At 47.5% G+C, this 18,686-nt stretch overlaps 1 protein-coding gene across 4 annotated transcripts in view; it reads right to left on the minus strand.

Annotated features, from left to right (window-relative positions):
* Nucleotides 1-4,598: 4,598 nt before the first annotated feature.
* Nucleotides 4,599-18,686, minus strand: part of LOC142577911 (uncharacterized) — a 33,883-nt gene continuing 19,795 nt past the window's right edge. For all 4 annotated transcript variants that reach the window (XM_075687347.1, XM_075687344.1, XM_075687343.1 and 1 more), the window contains exon 5: nucleotides 4,599-4,787. In XM_075687347.1, coding sequence (XP_075543462.1) covers nucleotides 4,699-4,787 — 89 coding nt within the window. In that variant the 3' untranslated portion in view covers nucleotides 4,599-4,698. The remainder of the gene's footprint in view (nucleotides 4,788-18,686) is intronic.

Consider the following 18,686-nt stretch of genomic DNA (forward strand, 5'->3'; position numbering starts at 1 on the left):
ATTATAAGTTGGGCTATCAACAAGCCCGTATAACTAGGCGCATCGCACATGCAGTGCTCAGAATTCGGCTGCAGCTAAATCGTCGTGTCCGTACAGGGAAACACTCGCGCTCCCTGTGCTCAGCGTCAGCTTCTGACGGAATGATGTGTGTATATTGCTCATAATTGAGCAGAGACGGTGCTTGCTGCTAGCCATATTTTTGCATCAAACGCAGGAGCAAGCACCAACCCTGACGCCCACGTCTGCCCCTGAAGGAAGCCGCATATGACCTATGTGTGATTGCTGAACGTTAGATAGAATTTGTGATGCGAAATTTAACCTTAGGGCTAGCCTGTTTACAGCACACCATGACGCGTGTGCTGTAATTATACATAAAAGTCATTGCTGAATGTTTAAAAAGGAGTAAAAGCCGACAGCACAACCTTTACATATGGTGTTGCGCTACCTATCCTTGACATACGGTGTTGCGCTGGTAAGCAAGAAGTCGCGGCAACGAATCCCGGCCACGGCGGCTGCACTTCGATGGGCGAAATGTGAAAACACTGTGTATTTAAGTTTGGATGCACGCTAAAGAACTGAATGTGGTCCAAATTATTCGGGATCCCCCACTACGGCGTGCATCATAATGAAATCGTGCTTTTGGCTCGTAAAATTCCATAATATTTAACACCTGTAGTGTTCCGTCGTCAAACCTCTGACGAACGAGCAACTTTTGGTTTTATAATTTTTTCTTACATAATCAAAATTTATTTGTTTTGTGAACAGCTTGGCCCACATCAGCTGGGGCACACGGGGTGTATATATATATATATATATATATATATATATATATATATATATATATATATAGGTATGTATAGTTCGGGTTGTTTGGCAACGTCAATTATTAAAGAAAGGATAGGAACACAGCAACCCTCCTAATGTTTTGTTTCAGGGGTTCGATACCCCCAAGGAGGTTAAATAAGATTGCTGGAATGACAGCCGCCGTTGTTTTTTACCAGCACAGGTGAAGCCAGAGTTTGCCATTACTTGTTATCTGAAAGAGGGACGCGACAGTTGAAATCCGCTGGCAGCTCACTTACTTTTGGTAACTTATCAATGATAGGCTAAATGGAAAATAAAATCTCGCAGTTTCTGGCCAAAGTATTACCTTTGGCTGCGTACTAAGTGATGATATGCCGTAAAATCTTAGAAGAGAGTTGAGGCATCCTTCTTATACTCGTAGCAGAAATAAAGCCATGGAACAGTATCCGCGGTACGGCAAAACTAACTTTCTCAGATGGCACGGGGTGGGAACAAAGTGCTTCGTATCTTCTTCGCTATTCGCTAACGTTGCCTCGTGTCTATGGTAGGATGGCGGCGGCCCGGGTTCACTTTGAAGACGTCATCTACACTCAAGAAATTTTATTTTAAAACCTCCTTCGATACGCCTAATAATTTTTCAGTTACGAAACAATGGGCAGGCTACCCCTGAAAGATAATTTCGTGGCCTCAGTTTTTTACGCGGCGGCCAGGATTTTAATGATCAGCCTGCTGCGTTTGGTATTTACAGCCCTGTCGAAAAGTTAACTATAATATGGTAAGGCTGGTTTTGAGTCAGAAAATTTGGTGGATTACTTTGCCTGGCCTCGGTCATTGGACTCAAGACCGCTAAAGCGCTAACAGCGAAGAACTTGCCGACATCTCGAGATGTGAAATTTTTACTACAATTTTCATTGATGATAATGGGAAAAGCACAGCACTGGCTGAGCCGTCTAAGTAAAGAAGCCAAACGTATCATTTTGTATATGATTAGAGTAGCTACAATAACAACGGCACAAATTGAGTTTAAGTTAAAAGCAATGCAAACTTTCACAATGGGCGACCAGTGTACTGGCAATGAGCAGTGACGTGACACATTTTGTGAAGCACTCTAATGTCATCTAAGGCACGGCTTTTTTAACACCGGGTCTTCTCTGGAGACTTCAGATAACTTTGAGATTCGTCGGATTTTGGTATCTGCACAATTTTGTGTAGTAAAATTATACTATCGAGGTATTTTAGCACAAAGAAAGAGAGGTCAAAGGGCAGATCGGAACAAAAAAAAGCAGCATCAACTTAGCATAGAGTTACAGAGAGAGTGAGAGAGAGACAGAGATGAGATGAGATGCGAAAGGCAGGAATGTTAACCGGAGGATAGATATCCAGTTGGTCATGCTGCACTGGAGAAGAGGTTACCCAAGAAAGAAAGATAAAGAAAACACATGCACAAAAAAGGAAAATTAAAAAAAATTATGAACCATGCAACTCTGTGAAGGTGCATGACTAGCAAAGCTTTATATCGCACGAGACAGAAGGGACACAGATTTTTGAACAAAGGTATGAACAAATTTATTCTCTTGATGGGTGGTAATCATCACGAAAGGTAGGCACAAACATTTATTTCTATATATCCGTGTTCATTCGTGTGATACATTTTATATATACATTCGTGTCTTCATTTCGCGATATATTGAGGCAAAAAATTCGAGACCGGAATGACCACACCGACTGGCAGGGGGCCAGTGCCGTCAGCGCCTTCACAGAAGGAGGGGTAGTATGGGAACGATGATGAGCGGCAATGGGGGCAGCTGTGGAAGACGACGACGACGATGAACGCGCGAGCAGTGGCAAGAGCACGTTCGCGCGGTTACGCCGAGGGGTGCCCATGAGCGAGCTGTGGTAGAACACGACGACGAACACGCGAGCAGCGGCGCGAGCTATTGGTGATGTTGATAGTTCTCGCTCACAGAGATAATTATGTTGACGGACATGAAAAATGCGCGTAACCCTAGCTATAAACAGCTTCGCTGTGAAACAATAGACGAAAAAGGCGGAAGTGGGACAGTCCTTCAAACAGGTCGCTTGACTGGAGAAACTTGCGTAGCGCCTTCTTCATTTTCTGGTGGAATGACCGCATCAGAAGGCACTTCAAGATCATCTGTTCAGAGAACGGCCGGTCGTTGAGGCGTGCCAACTCCGTCACGAGCGACTGTCTCTTGAAACTGTAGCGTATACAATAACAGAGGACATGTTCGAATGTTTTCTCGCTGTCGCACTTGTCGCAGGAAACACTGTCAGCCATTCCGATGCGGCAAGCAATGCATTCGTAAACGATATTCCAAGCCACAGCCGGCAGAGAACAGTTGTGTCGATTCGGGATAGACCAGGTGGAATCCCCGGTCGGAAGGATAGGTCCAGGTGGTGCAGACGAGTATGCCGGCGACCTGGGATCCACATGGATTGTGTGGCAAGATTTGCATGTATGCGAAGCTTTGCTGCTGCATCGGTTCTTGATAGCGGGATGATTTCCTTCACAGCATCTTCGTGAGCCTTCCTAGCAGCTTCATTGGCCTGTTAGTTGCCTATGATGCCACAGTGGCCTGAAAGTCACTGAAAAGTGATGTAATGTCCTTTCTGTGCTAGTTGGAGACATAGCTGTCTTATTTCGAGCCCTAGTTGGCCTTGCGGTTCACGACACAGAACGGATAACAGGCATTGCGCAGCTGCCTTGGAATCGGTAAATAGGCTCCATTTTCTTGGTAGATCTTCATGAAGTGCCGCAAGCTATGCAGTAGTCGACGTTGTCAGGTGAGTTATTTAAAACTAAATGGTCATGACTTTATAGGGAGCCAGAGCAACTGCTGCAGATCCATACAGAGTTGTCGAATCATCAGTCTAAAGTCCTTGTAGGTCTCGTGCAGCATGAGTACAGATAGCTGCCTGATCCCTGGCGTTGGGAATTCTGCTTTTGTTCGAATTCCTGGTGGGTGAGCCAATTACCAAGGCGGTGCCAGCAGCCTCTAGGCATGTGTATAATCTCTATGGAGGCAGTGACGGTACGCGAATATTTCCTGGCAAAGGAAGCGCGGGACCCGGTCTGCTGGCATGGCGGCGAGGTGCTGGTAAGGGGCTCGGGCAATGTCCCTGCTGTGTGCTCTGAGCGCTTCCACTGTCATAAGAGTTGTGACTCGGTAATTTTGGGCTATTGCCATTGCCATTCTTTCTGCTGTTGATGTGCAACACGGCTATCCGAAACAAACCCTGGTAGAGCTGCGTGAGGAGCAGAAATAATGCATAATTAGGCAAAACAGGCTGGAATGAAACGAAAGTGCGCTGGTTTAAACAACACACGACTAAAAATGGAACCGGACGTCTGGCATTGCTTAACGACAAATATGGGCCGATCCCGGGGATATTGAAATCTTTGATTAGGGCTAATCGCGAAGGTAGTGAACTCTAAACAAACCACAAGTTGCACTATTGCGCTCAAGAAGGTCTTGGCTCTCTACAATGTCAACCGCTGCTGATTCGCCTTTTTGAAATAAATGTTAGCGTAAAGATGTAGCAACGTTTGAAATAAAATTAGAATATGTACAACAGAAAAGTGCGTCTACATTTTTATAACGCACATGCACATGCACAACAGACACACAACACACACATTTATGCGGTATAATAGCGGTATTGATATACTTAGAGCGTTTAAGCTATGACATGGGATATCCGTGTTCGTTTGTATAAGCATGTGTTGCTGTGGGTAGTGGTCGTTATAACAGGGACTTCAATGCTTCATGTGGAATGCGTGAGAATCACGCTTTATTGCTTGCTGGTAGAGCGGGCTATTTCGGAACTCCAGCCCACCACGCACATTGCGCAACAGGAAAGCTGCCCAGACGCTTAAGGCCTTTTCTGCGATGGCAAACGCTTTATACGCTGCTTATGTTGTTGTCGATGCTCGTATGAAGGCGACGATTTGGCCGAGACGTCTGCAAAACACAAGGAAAATGCCCTTTAGTAGAGCTTTTATAGGGCGGAAAAGACTTTATAAATATTGTTTCAAAGCCCCATTCTTACAATAGGAAAATTGTATCAAACACAGGAAAATTTGTACAAACTATGCTTTTCTAGGGAGCTTAGCAGTATGGAAATTTCTTTCTTCTAGCTCCCTTACATGGAGTTGTAAAGGTGTAAGTTCTTTCCCTAATTACGCTCGATGTCGCAGTGACACCGTAAAATTCAGAATATTGATAATATGTATTGTAGCAGTTCAATGGCGCTTTCGTCAATAAAAAGCTGTGACGGATCCTGCGCCTTAGCGTTGCGTAAAAAATTCAGAACCATAATTGACATTACGTATGCTTTCTTGCGAATCTTATTAGAAGGATAAATAAAGGATACAGAAGCTTCATGAGTAACTGAATATTTGGTAGACAATGATCTGAAAGGCATGTTCTTCGAAAAAGCGGCAGGAGAAGATGAAATACGAGCTCTATTAAAAAAAAACATACCAAAGAGTTGAAAAAATGTCAACATTATACAGTTTACAAGAAAATAGACCTGAAAAATGGAATAATGCTTAAGGGGGCTTACTTTCAGCATAGTTCAAAATATTTGCCATGGCTTTTCAAATATACTTGGAGAAACACTTCAATTGAGCGCTAGAATAACCTAGATTCAGGAAGTAGCATTTTATAATGAATCACAACCACGTCATATTTAGGTAGTTGAGAAATCTGCAGAGTACAACGAATCTCTTTATGTTGCCTTATTATATTTTGAAAAGGCATTTGATTCAGTAGAGACACGAGCAGTCATAGAGTCATCGCGTTGCCAAGCAGTACAAATAGCATATGTGAATATATTAACTAATGTATATAAAGACTCTAGTGCTAGCTTAACTCTGCAAGAGTATGTTTATTTAGGTCAACACACTCACCAGCACATGAATCCTATTAAGGTACTTACAGAAGAATAAGAAGGGATTAAAGCGCACACGGCAGGCGCTACCAAACCTTCACCGTCAGCTTACCGCTATCATTGAAAAAAAAGCCTACAAACATTGCATTATACCGACGCTAGCTTACGAGGGAGAAATTTAGAGGCTAGTCTTGAAACTTGAAAGGTATATAAGTGGCGCGACGACTTTAGGGAGGAAGAATGTTGACCGTATTATTATTCGATATAAAACGCACATACAATGGACACAGAGAGAAGTAGGGGGAGGTCAAGCTGATGACTTTCTTTGCGAAGGGTCAAGGCCTACCTACTGTTTCAGAAGGAGATAATAGAAAAAAAGTTGAAGATAGGAATAAGGCCAGTAAAGACAAACGAAACATTAAATATGACAGCTAGATGACAATGGCTACAATAAGCAAACGAGAAAGTATAGAGTGCTCAAGTATGACAAGAACATACGTATAGCAATAGAATATCGTAACGTTAAGAGAGTAGAACACAGTGATGTGGATTAGAGAGCAAAAGGAGCAGCTGATCTTCTACACTACATTGCGATGCAGTAATGGAACTGGGCCCGCCATGTAATGCGTAAAGCAGATTAGCGGTAGTATACTTGAAATAAAGTTCACGAGGGTTGCAATGTGGGCTTGTTGGTAATGCATCTTCAAGGGGAGTATGGTAGCGCGATTAAAAGACGGGACAAAAGAAGACACATAGGGACACACACAGCGCTATGTGTGTGTCACTATGTCTTCTTTGTCCCGTCTTTTAATCGCGCTACCGTACTCCCATTGAGTATACTTGAGTTACAGAATGAGTAGAAAGGGAAGGTAAGTGCATCCAAGAACGGCAGGTAATCAGGAGGTATGACGAAGTTAAGAAATTTCCAGTCACATGATGGAATTAGGTGGCGTAAGACAGGGATATATTGAGCAATCTGAGGGAGGCCTTTTTCCTGCAGGGGTAAACAAAATTTCGCTCCTGATCCTGCTGATGACGCTTTCTTCGTCTTTATCGGTTGCTACATTGCGCGAATGTGACTAGCAAAGAGTTAAGCTAAATGCTTGCCAAATACGGCTTCTTGTTCCTGTTTAGAGGTGTTAGCAGGAGCCTGTGCTGAGCTTACCCCAGTGTCTGGAGAGGTGAGCATTTCAATAAATAAATAAATAAATAAATAAATAAATAAATAAATAAATAAATAAATAAATAAATAAATAAATAAATAAGTAAATAAATGACAGGCAAAATAAATGCATAATCTTAAGTACGGGGTCTGTGTAGAGTAAAAGATTTATTCCATAATGGAGATTTCTTCACATAATTTTCTTATTTTCATCAGTTGCGTTCTCCTTTTGCGATACTGTTCACAGAGGAGCGAAATACCTATTTTATTTTTATAATTGTTTGCTTAGCGCGTAATCTATATAGGCATAAGCCTAGTATGAATAAAATCAAGAAATAAATTTATCATAATTACGATGGCTGTTAATCTTCAGCTAAAAACGATGGTGGCCGCTGACTAAAACGTGCAAAACGCTATAAGACACTGTGATATCAGCGTACTGTCCATCAGAAGACATACAAAGTGCTGCATAATAAAGCAGAAGCAGCTGAATAACAATACATTGTTACGGAAGGATGAAAGAATAGAGAGGAAGAAGAAGATTGCGGGACGCTGGCTGCTGCATGTTGTTGGTGGTCAGCCATCTTAACTACTCTGACTCATTTTGTATATATATTGTAAATACAGTCTTTCTATACTCCCAACATCCCCGTAACATATTGGTGAGAGGTGCGGGGTACCATGGCTCGAAACGGAGCTCCGCAATGGACGTCGCATCACCGTCCGCACCATGAATGACGGTGAGCACGCGGGATCAACGTCGTTGCCGCCTCCTACGTCACCGTCGCCAGCTACGTCGCTGTCACCTTCGGTTGTCCTTGCGCAATTCAAGGATCCTGCAACTTCTTGCGGCACCGATGGCGCCAACGTTGAAGAGTGCGTGGCCATGTACGAACGTGTGAGTGATTGGACCCTAGACTTATGCTAGCTAACATGTTGTTCGACCTAAGAGGCACGGCAAAGGTGTGGTACGAAAACCACGAAGAGGAGATAACCAGCTGGGACCAATGAAAATAGAAATTGACAGAGTTGTTTCGCAAACCAGCCAGCCTTAAAATATCCGCAAAGCATGAATTGGCCTCCCGTGCCCAACGCCCCACGGCGCCCTATGTCTCGTACATCCAGAACGTGCTGGCACTTTGTCTTAAAGCCGATCACGACATGACAGAAGCTGAGAAGGTAAGGTACGTGCTTAAGGGCATTGCTGACGGCGCGTTTAATCTGCTCATGTGGAAAGGTTGCTCTACAATTGATGCTATCATTAAAGAGTGCCGAGAATTCCAGCAGGCCAAAAGCCGATGCGTCTTGCAACTATTCGCCAGACTTCCCAATACTGCCACAACGTCGACGTGTGAAGGTCAAACCGCGCAGCAGCATGAATCGCCATCAGAGGACGTGCTGCGAATCGTTCGACGTGAACTGGATGCTTTGGCGCCCGCAGCTTTCTGATCGCGTAGTCCTGATGCTACCACATTTTCAGTTCCCCTCGTACAACCCATCGTTCGCCAGGAACTTAAATACATTGGTTTACATTATGTGTGCTGTCGCCAATCTCCGAGCTAACGAACGCCCTTCTATTTTCGCTCCACCCCGACGCTTCTCTCCGCGTTATCGTAATCTGAGTGGAAAACTGCGGATGGCCAGCCGATATGTTTTACCGGTCGCCGCATTGGTCACGTAGCCCGATACTGTCCCAACTCGTGGCCCTCAGTATCTCGCACGCTGACCAACGTGAGTCGTTTTGATGGAAATGCCCGCAATGTTTCGCCCACCGCCGAGTCTAACAGCGCCAACAACTCTGCTAGGGACACCTGGTACAGCCGCTCAACATGGCCGCGCGGACACTAGTCTCGTTCACCGCCAACACGTCGCCCATCATCCCCTTCACCGCAGCCACGGCGCCTTTCGTCCGCTGTGGCTTTCGGCCGTACCCTTTCGGAAAACTACGAAATGTAGCCCTTGGAGGTAGTGCTGCATTGCCTACTACTGCAGCAAATGCTGTCTGTGCCCAAAAGCAGAAGTGTAATTGACATTAAAATAGACGGCGTGCCTGTCCAAGCTCTCATCGACTGTGGAGCCCACGTCTCTGTGATGAGTGCAAGCCTACGTAGACGTATAAAAAAGGTCCTCATCCCAGCAGCTGCCCGAGTGCTTCGTGTGGCCGACCATGGCGTGTTGGTTGTTCTTGAAATGTGTATTGCGTCTTGAAGTATAGCCGGCCGCCCTACTTCTCTTCGCTTTGCTGTGATCGACAACTGCCCTCACTACGTTATTCTTGGATTGGACTTTTTATCCACTCATTGTGCTCTCATCGACTGCGCGACCGGCGTTCTTCAGTTGGAACTACCTCAAGTCGCCGATGCTCCGAGCGCCACCCCACCGCACTGGTGCTTGCTTCACGATGGGCGTCTGTCGCTCGAGGCAGTTACTTGCGTCACTTTGACCGCCCAGCCACAGGTTCCTGACGGTCAATATGTGCTTCGCCCCATCACCAACGTGATTTTGAACCGCAACGTTGCTGTTCCGCATACGCTGATCACGGCTATTAATAACAACGTCGTTCTACCGCTTCTGAATTTCAGCCTGTGTGGCCTCAAGTGATTTCGGCCGGCACGTTCTTGGCCAGTGTTCCTAGCGGTTCCGAATTTGACATTGAGAGTCTGAATGCCGAGAGTGGTTTATTAGGGCCAATTGCCGCTCACAGCTCTGGTTCCTTAACAGATGACTTCGCGAAAGTTATTGCACCTGACCTCACCTCTGCACAGGCCACGGACATACGTCTTCTGCTTGAATAGTACAGTAACAATCTTTGATTTCGGCGACAGGCCTTTAGGCCAATCATCTGTAGTTCACCACCGTATAAACACTGGAGATACAAATCCTATTCGTTGGCGTCCCTATCGTGTACCACATGGTAAACGTCGACTCATCCAACAAGAAGCGGTAAAAATGCTCCGCAAAGGGGTCATCGAACCATCAGCCAGTCTTTGGGCTTCGCCCGTCGTCCTTGTGAAAAAAAATATGGTACCTGGCGTTTTTGCGGCGGTTATCGCCACTTAAACAAGATTACGCGAAAAGACGTCTACCCACTACCACACATCGATGACGCCTTGGCCTGCTCGTATGGAGCTAAATACGTCTCGTCCATCAATCTTCGATCCGGATACTGGCAGATTTCCGTTTATGAAATGGACCGCGAGAAGACGGCCTTCATCACGCCGGATGGCTTATATCAGTTCGAAGTCATGCCCCTTGGTGTATGCAATGCTCCTCCGACATTTGAACGTATGATGGACTCTCTTCTCCGAGGCTACAAATGGACCACCTGTCTCTGATACCTTGACGACGTTATTGTTTTTTCTCCCACGTTCTGCAGCCACGTTACCCGACTCGCTGCAATTCTTGCGGTCTTCCTAAAAGCCGGTCTCCAACTGAACTCCAGAAACTGTCAACTCGGACGCCTTCAGATTACCGTTTTGGGACAGCTCATTGACGCATCCGACGTACAACCAGATCCTTAAAATTGCGCGCCGTACGCAGTTTCCCTGTCCCACGTTCTGCTTCTCACGTGCGCTGCTCTGTCGTCCTGTGTTTTACTTTAGCCGTTTCGGCAAGAACTTCGCCGACGTTGCTCGGCCTTTGACAGTTCTTCTAAAGAAGCACACGCCATTCTCATGGGCCCGGAGCAGGCTCACACGTTCGCCGCTCTCATCGGAGTTCTCACCAAGCCTCCCATACTTGCCCACTTTGATCCATCTGCACCGACCGAAGTCCACACTGACGCCAGCAGCCATGGCATCGGCGCTGTTCTCACCCAACAACAGAATGGTACAGAGTGCGTAATAGCTTACGCGAGTGGCCTGCTGTCACCTGCCGAGAGAAATTCATCCCCGAGTGGCAGTGCTTGGCTTTAGTTTTCGCTGTTGCCAAGTTCCGGCCATATTTGTACGGCCGCACGTTTCCGGTCCTTACAGACCACCACGGACTCTGCTGGCTGTCCTCCCTCCGGGACCCGACGGGATGGCTTGGTCGCTGGGCGTTGCGGCTAAGGAAATTTTCATTTTTTTAAATTACAAAACTGGACACCTCCACAAGGACGCTGACTGCCTCTCTCGTCAACCCGTGGATCTCCCTGATCCTGCTGCGCATGATCCGGTGACCTGCGTGATGGCTTTCACTGACATGACTGACATGCGCGCTGAACAACAACGCTACAAATCCTTGCAGTGCATCATCGCTGGAGTGCAATCTCGCAGCACTGACGCCACGTGCCTCATGTTTGTGCTGCCCAACGGCGTCCTCTACCGCCGCAATATCAGCCCTGACGGACCTGAGTCGCTCCTTGTCCTTCCTCATGATCTGCGATCCGTCGCTCTCGAACAATTTCACGATGCACCAACGGCGGGACACCTTGGAATCTTGCGTTCATACGATCGCGTACGACGCCGGTGCTTCTGGCCGTGTCTCTACCACTCCATGCGACGTTATGTCGCAATTTGCGAATTGTGTCAGCGCCGGAAGAAACCTCCCCTGGCACCTGTCGGACGACTCCTCCAATTGAAGTTCCGTCTGAACTGCTCTTTCGCGTAGGCCTTGACCTGCGTGGTCATTTTCCGACCACGATTCGAGGGAATAAGTGGATTGCCGTTGCTACTGATTACGCGACACGCTACGCAATGACAAAGGAGTTGGCCATTAGTTGCGCAAAAGACGTTGCCGATTTTCTCCTCCACGACGTCGTTCCCCACCACGGCGCACCTCGGCAGTTACTTACAGACCGCGGCCGCTCGTTCTTGTCTCGATTTGTCGACGACCTCCTCCGCTCTTTTGCGTCTGAGCAAGCTGTCCACCGCCTACCACCCAAAAACGAACGGTCTTACTGAACGTCTTAACCGAACAATCACACAGATGCTGTCTCCAATGATCGCCGTGACAGGGACGCTACGCTGGCCTACGTGACGTTCGCGAATAACGTATCCCGACATGACACCGCAGGATATTCACACCTTTATCTTTTGCATGGTCGCGACACCACACTGCCATTTGACACCATCCTCCCTTCTGTGCCACTTGTGGCAATGAGTACAGCCGTCAGCACCCTTAACACGAACGCTCCGCAGCGTGGTCAGACCGGCTTGGACTGACGCCATCGCCGCGAAGTGTTGTGCTCTGTTATCTCGGTGTGTTTGTGGGCGCTTACGATAGCTGGAGCGCAGCTCGATTTGACTGCTCGTCTTGTCTTTCGCTTGTGCCTGACCGGCGATGAGTGCGCGCTCACTTGACATGTCCGTTTCGCTCGTGGCTGCGGTCTCACGCGCGTCCAGAAAACACGTTGCGGTTTGCTTATATGCAAAACGAAATCGTGGGCGACCGCTCGCGCGTATTTTGGGTTTGGCCGCAAATGTGGCGCCTTAAGGAAATGATAAATAGGAAAAGGAGAGGAAACGCAGGTTTGTGGCGTTTGTAAAGGTTGGTCAATAAATAAATATGCGAATCCGGTGGTATAGTTATTCCCGTTCTTCATTCCTTATATTCTTGCGTGCATTGGAGTGCTCTCGCAGGTTAGTGTCTTGCTTCCTGTTTAGTCGACGATGCACTGAAGATCCGGTGTCAGGGCGTAAGAGCTGCGCGTGTCCTGAGGAAGAAAGACGACTAGATGCGATTCACACTAAACTTTTAATGTCTAGTTATTGGCGAAAAGCGCTAAGTGGCATCTCGTCGGATAAGAAACTGCTTTTTAGGTAACCAGAAAGACTCTGGCCATAGAAGCAGTGTACCAAAAGGTAGCATCTTATAGCTTATAACTGCAGATAAGATAACTGGACGCCCCCATCGCAACTTGGTTACTCAAACAGCGGTTTCCCGATCTTATTCACAGTATCATGCTTGACACTTTGCAATGCGCGTATCCTCTATGGTTTTTTCTCTAGTTTTCAAAACTGCAAACTGCAGTCAATATTTGAAATGGCTGTATGTTCTTGTGGAAAAAGATTCGGCACAGGCAGTCAAAACTGCTTACGTCTGGGTATGCGAAAACATCTCATTTAGGGAAGACAGAGGTTTGGTTGCGGTTTGCGAATTTAGTTTACTAAATGCGATGCATTTCTTGGCGAACATTTGCCACTTCGATAATATCTATCTATATCTACATCTATCTATGTATATATATTATATCTACATCTATCTATGTATATCTATCTATCTATCTATCTATCTATCTATCTATCTATCTATCTATCTATCTATCTATCTATCTATCTATCTATCTACCTATCTATCTATCTATCTATCTATCTATCTATCTATCTATCTATCTATCTATCTATCTATCTATCTATCTATCTATCTATCTATCTATCTATCTATCTATCTATCTATCTATCTATCTATCTATCTATTTATCCATGTTTCCGTCTATCTAGCTATAGCTAGCTAGCCGCCTGCGTCTTGGTGCTCTCATGGTCGTTTGGTTAACTTGGTAGGCTCCCCGCGCACTGCTTCGCATAACATCGATTCCAACAGGGCATGGGATCTGCCTTCTTTTTCAGGTGGTTAGTCTTTCTCGAATTTTAAGCACTACGCACGCACACAGACACACGTGTATGTCATCTCCCGGAACGTTGTAGGACGAAAGGTTGCGTCACAATTTTGGTGCGAATGGCACCTGCCAGAGCACTCCGAGAAAGCACTCCGATGCGCGCGAGAATATAAAAAATGAAGAACATGAACAACTATGCCACCGGATTCGCAGATTTATTTATTGACCAATCTTTACAAACGCCACAAACCTGCATTTGCTCTCCTTTTCCTATTTATCATTTCCTTAAAGCGCCGGCTTTGCGGCCAAACCCAAAATACGCGCGAGCTGTCGCCCGCCATTTCGCTTTGCCGATATAAGCAAACCGCAACGTGTTTTCTGGATGAGCGTGAGACCGCAGCCACGAGTGAAACGGACATGTCAAGTGAGCGCACTCTCGCCGCCGGTCAGGCACAAGCGAAAGCAAGACGAACAGTCAAATCGAGCTGCGCTCCAGCTATCGTAAGCCGCCGGAAACATACCGAGATAACAGAGCACAACACTTCACGGCGCTGGCGTCAGTCCAAGCCGGTCCGGCCAGGCTGCGGAGCGTTTGTGTAAAGCGTGCTGACGGCTGTACGCTCGTGAAGTCATTTTTGATCGCGCTCACATGGCGCGTCAAGCCACCCGATCTCGTTTATTAGCTTCACAGCATATACAAAAAGAGCGTTATGACCGGTGCCATTGCAATGTTAAGTTCGCGCCAGGTGCGTGGGTGCTCCCTTGGTCACCATGTCATCGGGTTGGCCTCTCCCAGAAGCTTCGCTATGTCCACACAAGGCCTTAAGAAGTCCTACGTCAAGTTAACGACGTAAATTACGAGATTTCGCCGCTACAGTTTGATGCATCCTTAAGTCCGACGCCTGTTGACGTCCATGTTTCGCGTTTGAAGCCATACTTCGCTCCCGATTCTTCGCCTACCTTGCGCCGAGACAGTGTTCCACCACCCGGGGGTCTGTTACGGAAGGATAAAAGAGGAGAGAGGAAGAATGAGGTTGGCGGGATGCTGACTGCTGCATGCTGTTGGTGGTCAGCCATCTTGACTACTCTGACTCATTTTGTATAAATATTGCGAATACAGTCTTTCTATACTCCAACATACCCGTAACAATGTCACAGGTGATAATCCCAACAAGAAATGTACGTGGAGCATAATTCTAACCGAATAGGTTCAAGAAGGATGTCGAGGAGGAATATTGAAATTATAATACGAGCATACTTCTAATAATGACACAGATTCATATATAAACGCATGTTGCGACTGCAAATGGTCGCGAAGGGCATTAAGCAGGATTTAGTATATTATTAGAATGCACGGCAATTAAGTGTCGTTGCCAAGATGTAGAACGTAGGTGAACGTGAGTGATGGACCTGAGGCTACAGATTTCAGTGAGATGTGGCGGCAAGTGTGATGAGCCAGTAATACGCTCAAAAAGATGAGTGTGCTGATGCTCCCCACGTGCACAAGATCTGGACAGTGCACGTCTCACACCACTGTAAAGTTGCTTTGAGGGTCCCAGGAACATGCTAATGCTGCTTGCCAGAGCCCAAGACCTCGTCTTTGCCCAACCGCCGCGGCCGGCCCGGGAAATACTTAAACATGGCCAGGTGGAGAAATTAAGGTCCCGAGCTTCATCATCATCATCATCATCATCATCATCATCATCATCATCATCATCATCATCATCATCATCATCCTGGTTACGTCTACTGCAGGGCAAAGGCCTCGCCCATACTTCTGCAACTACCCCGGTCATGTACTAATTGTGGCCATGTTGTCCCTGCAAACTTAGTCTCATCCGCCCACCTATCTTTCTGCCGCCCCCTGCTACGCTTTCCTTCCCTTGGAATCCAGTCCGTAACCTTTAATCACCATCGGTTATCATCCCTCCTCATTACATGTCTTGCCCATGCCACCCCCCCCCCGTTTCTTTTTCTTGATTTCAACTAAGATGTCATTCACTCGCGCTTGTTACCTCACCCAATCTGCTCTTTTTTATCCCTTAACGTTACACCTATCATTCTTCTTTCCATAGCTCGTTGCGTCGTCCTCAATTTAAGTAGAACCCTTTTCGTAAGCCTCCAGGTTTCTGCCCCGTACGCGAGTACTGGTAAGACACAGCTGTTATACACTTTTCCCTTAAGGGATAATAGCAACCTGCTGTTCATGACCTGAGAATGCCTGCCAAACGCACCCCTGCCCATTCTTATTCTTCAGATTATTTCAGTCTCATGACCCGGATCCGCAGACCCTACCTGCGCTAAGTAGATGTATTCCCTTACCACTTCCAGTGCCTCGCTACCTATCGTAAACTGCTGTTCTCTTCCGAGACTGTTAAACATTACTTTAGTTTTCTGCAGACTAATTTTTAGACCCACCCTTCTGCTTTGCCTCTCCAGGTCAGTGAGCATGCATTGCATTAGGTCCCCTGAGTGCTAAACGACGCCGATGAACTTGACCTAACGCTTATCACGAACGCCGAGTACCCCACAAGAACGGGTAACTCGGTCAACCGCGACACAACGCCAGATCTCACTTTCGTCCGCAACGTTCCAAACTATCAGTGGAACAACCTCTTCGAGGATCTGGGCAGCGATCATCACATTGTTGAGGCAACAATTGACACCCCATCCAGAGGACCCAGAAAAATGACGTACGTCGACTGGGACAAGTTCCGCGAGTTCAGACACGAACGCCGAACAGGCAAAGAATCAATGGAACAATGGACGTCGCAAATAAAGGCCGACATTAAGGCGGCCACGAAGGAAATAGAGACAGATCTTCCCGTTCAAAGCATGGACAGCCGACTGGCCCACATGCTCGAAGCCAAACAATCGCTCACCAGGAGATGGAAAGAACAAAGACACAATCGACGGCTCAGGAAAAGAATTTCTTCCCTCAACCGGCTGATTGCAGAATATTGCACGCAACTATCTAACCAGCAATGGAACGAGGTTTGCGACGCCGCGGACGGCCGCATCAACAGCGGGACGACGTGGCACCTGCTCAAACATCTTTTAGATAGAACCAAAACCAAAGCGGACCAGGGTCGTACGCTGAACAAGATCATGCACGAGGAACTCAAAATTACTACGGAAAATGAGCTCATTGACCGTCTTGCCGACAAGTACCTCCCGCTGGCCAAAAATGCTAGAGGCACGACCGCCGATGCATATCGCGGCAAAGCCAACCCAGCGCTTGATCGGGACTTCTCAACCGAATAGATACGCACAGCGCTTCAGAACCTAAACAGCAAGTCAGCGCCGGGGCCGGATGGCGTAACTAACAAGGCACTTAGAAACCTCGGCGAAACCTCAATCGAAACCCTCACAGAGGAAATCAACAAAATCTGGAGGAATGGAGCACTACCAGAAGACTGGAAAACGGCCCTTATCGTGCTCATCCCAAAGCCTGGCAAGGCGCCCAACTTCAATAACCTCAGACCTATCTGGCTGACGTCTTGCGTCGGCAAGGTAGTCGAGCACGCGGTCCTAAACAGGCTCTCGAAACATCTCGAAGATAAAGATCTCTGCCCCGCAGCAATGATCGGCTTTAGACCCGGGCTATCCACCCAAGACGCCATGAAGCTCCTCAACCATCAGATCATTGACGCAGACACGAGAGACGCGAGAGTAATCCTAGGGCTATACCTCGAAAGGGCATTCGATAATTTATCACACGACTACATACTCGACACGATCTCCAACCTCGACCTCGGCACGAGACTCTACGCTTATACAAAGTCGTTCCTGAGCGACAGAACGGCCACCCTCCGTCTAGGGGAAATCAAGTCCCAGAAATACAAACTCGGAGGCAGGGGCACCCCGCAAGGTTCTGTCATCTCTCCGACGCTTTTTAACCTTGCGCTAGCCGGCCTGGCAAGAAACTGGATCAAATCGAGAACGTCAAATACACGATATACGCCGATGACGTAACGCTCTGGGTCCCCGGAGGTAGCCTGGGTTCAACTGAAAGCGCTCTGCAGGAAGCGATCGACGTGATCGAGGAATACCTCGCTCCCACCGGCCTGCGATGTTCGCCTGTGAAGTCGGAGCTCCTCGTCTACAAACCATCGAGGAGCGGTCCCAAACCAAAGAACGAAATCAGAGACACACACGTCATTACTCTCAGAACAAAAGACGGAGGAACCATTCCACACGTCAGCAAAATCAGAGTCCTTGGGATGTTCATTGAGAGCAACGGCTCTAACGCCGCTACAGTGGAGAAGATCGTGACAAAGTCGAATAATGCATTGAACCTCATACGACGCGTAGCCAACAGACAACACGACCTTAAGGAAGAAAATCTTCTAAAGCTAACACACGCCTTTGCGCTATGCCACTTCACCTACGAGGCGGCCATGCACAGATGGAAGGTAGCGGAGAAGGACAAACTCAATGTACAACTGAGGAAGCTAGTCAAACTAGCGCTGGGAATCCCCAAGAACACCGAGACAGAGCTCCTGCTGCAACTGGGGGTACACAACACACTTGAAGAAATCGCCGAAGCTCAAGAATGGGCTCAATGGACAAGACTCTCTGGAACCAAACCGGGTAGAGACATCCTAGCCAAACTAGGTCATGACACCACAGTAATCGAGAATCTATATCAAAGCGTTCCGACGGACACACGCAACTTTTACACGGTTCGCCCACTGCCGCGGAACATTAACCCCGCGCACCATCAACCCAGAAGGCTGGCACGCGGATCGTTCATCCTGCGCGAAATACGTGATAAGAAGATCCTCGCCTGTTTCGTTGACGCGGCACAGTACCCAACCAGGAAAGCCTTCGTTGCCACCACGATCAATAAGCAAGGTCAAGTGAGAAACGCTCTCACAGTCAAGACCCACAAGTCCGAGATAGCAGAACAGGTTGCCATCGCACTCGCGCTCACAGACCCGACCACCACCCACGTCTACAGCGATTCACGCTCGGCCGTCAAAGCCTTTCAGAAAGGAGCAGTTGCAAGACAAGCACTCCAAATAATCAATAGATCCGCACCGCTGCAGCATCACACCATCTGCTGGTTCCCGGCACACCTCGGAGAGATCGAGGACGCCCCTCGCAATCTCAATGAGATGGCTCACAGGAGCGCGCGAGACCTAACCTTCCGCGACGCCCCCTATTCTGGTTGTGACCATCCCAGCGAGAATCGGGACCCTCCCTCCACATATAACGAGATCATAAAGCACTTTTATCTAGACCGCAGAATATACAGCACACCTC

The sequence above is a fragment of the Dermacentor variabilis genome, chromosome 4 (genome assembly GCF_050947875.1).
Source record: "Dermacentor variabilis isolate Ectoservices chromosome 4, ASM5094787v1, whole genome shotgun sequence".
NCBI classification, from domain to species: domain Eukaryota; kingdom Metazoa; phylum Arthropoda; class Arachnida; order Ixodida; family Ixodidae; genus Dermacentor; species Dermacentor variabilis.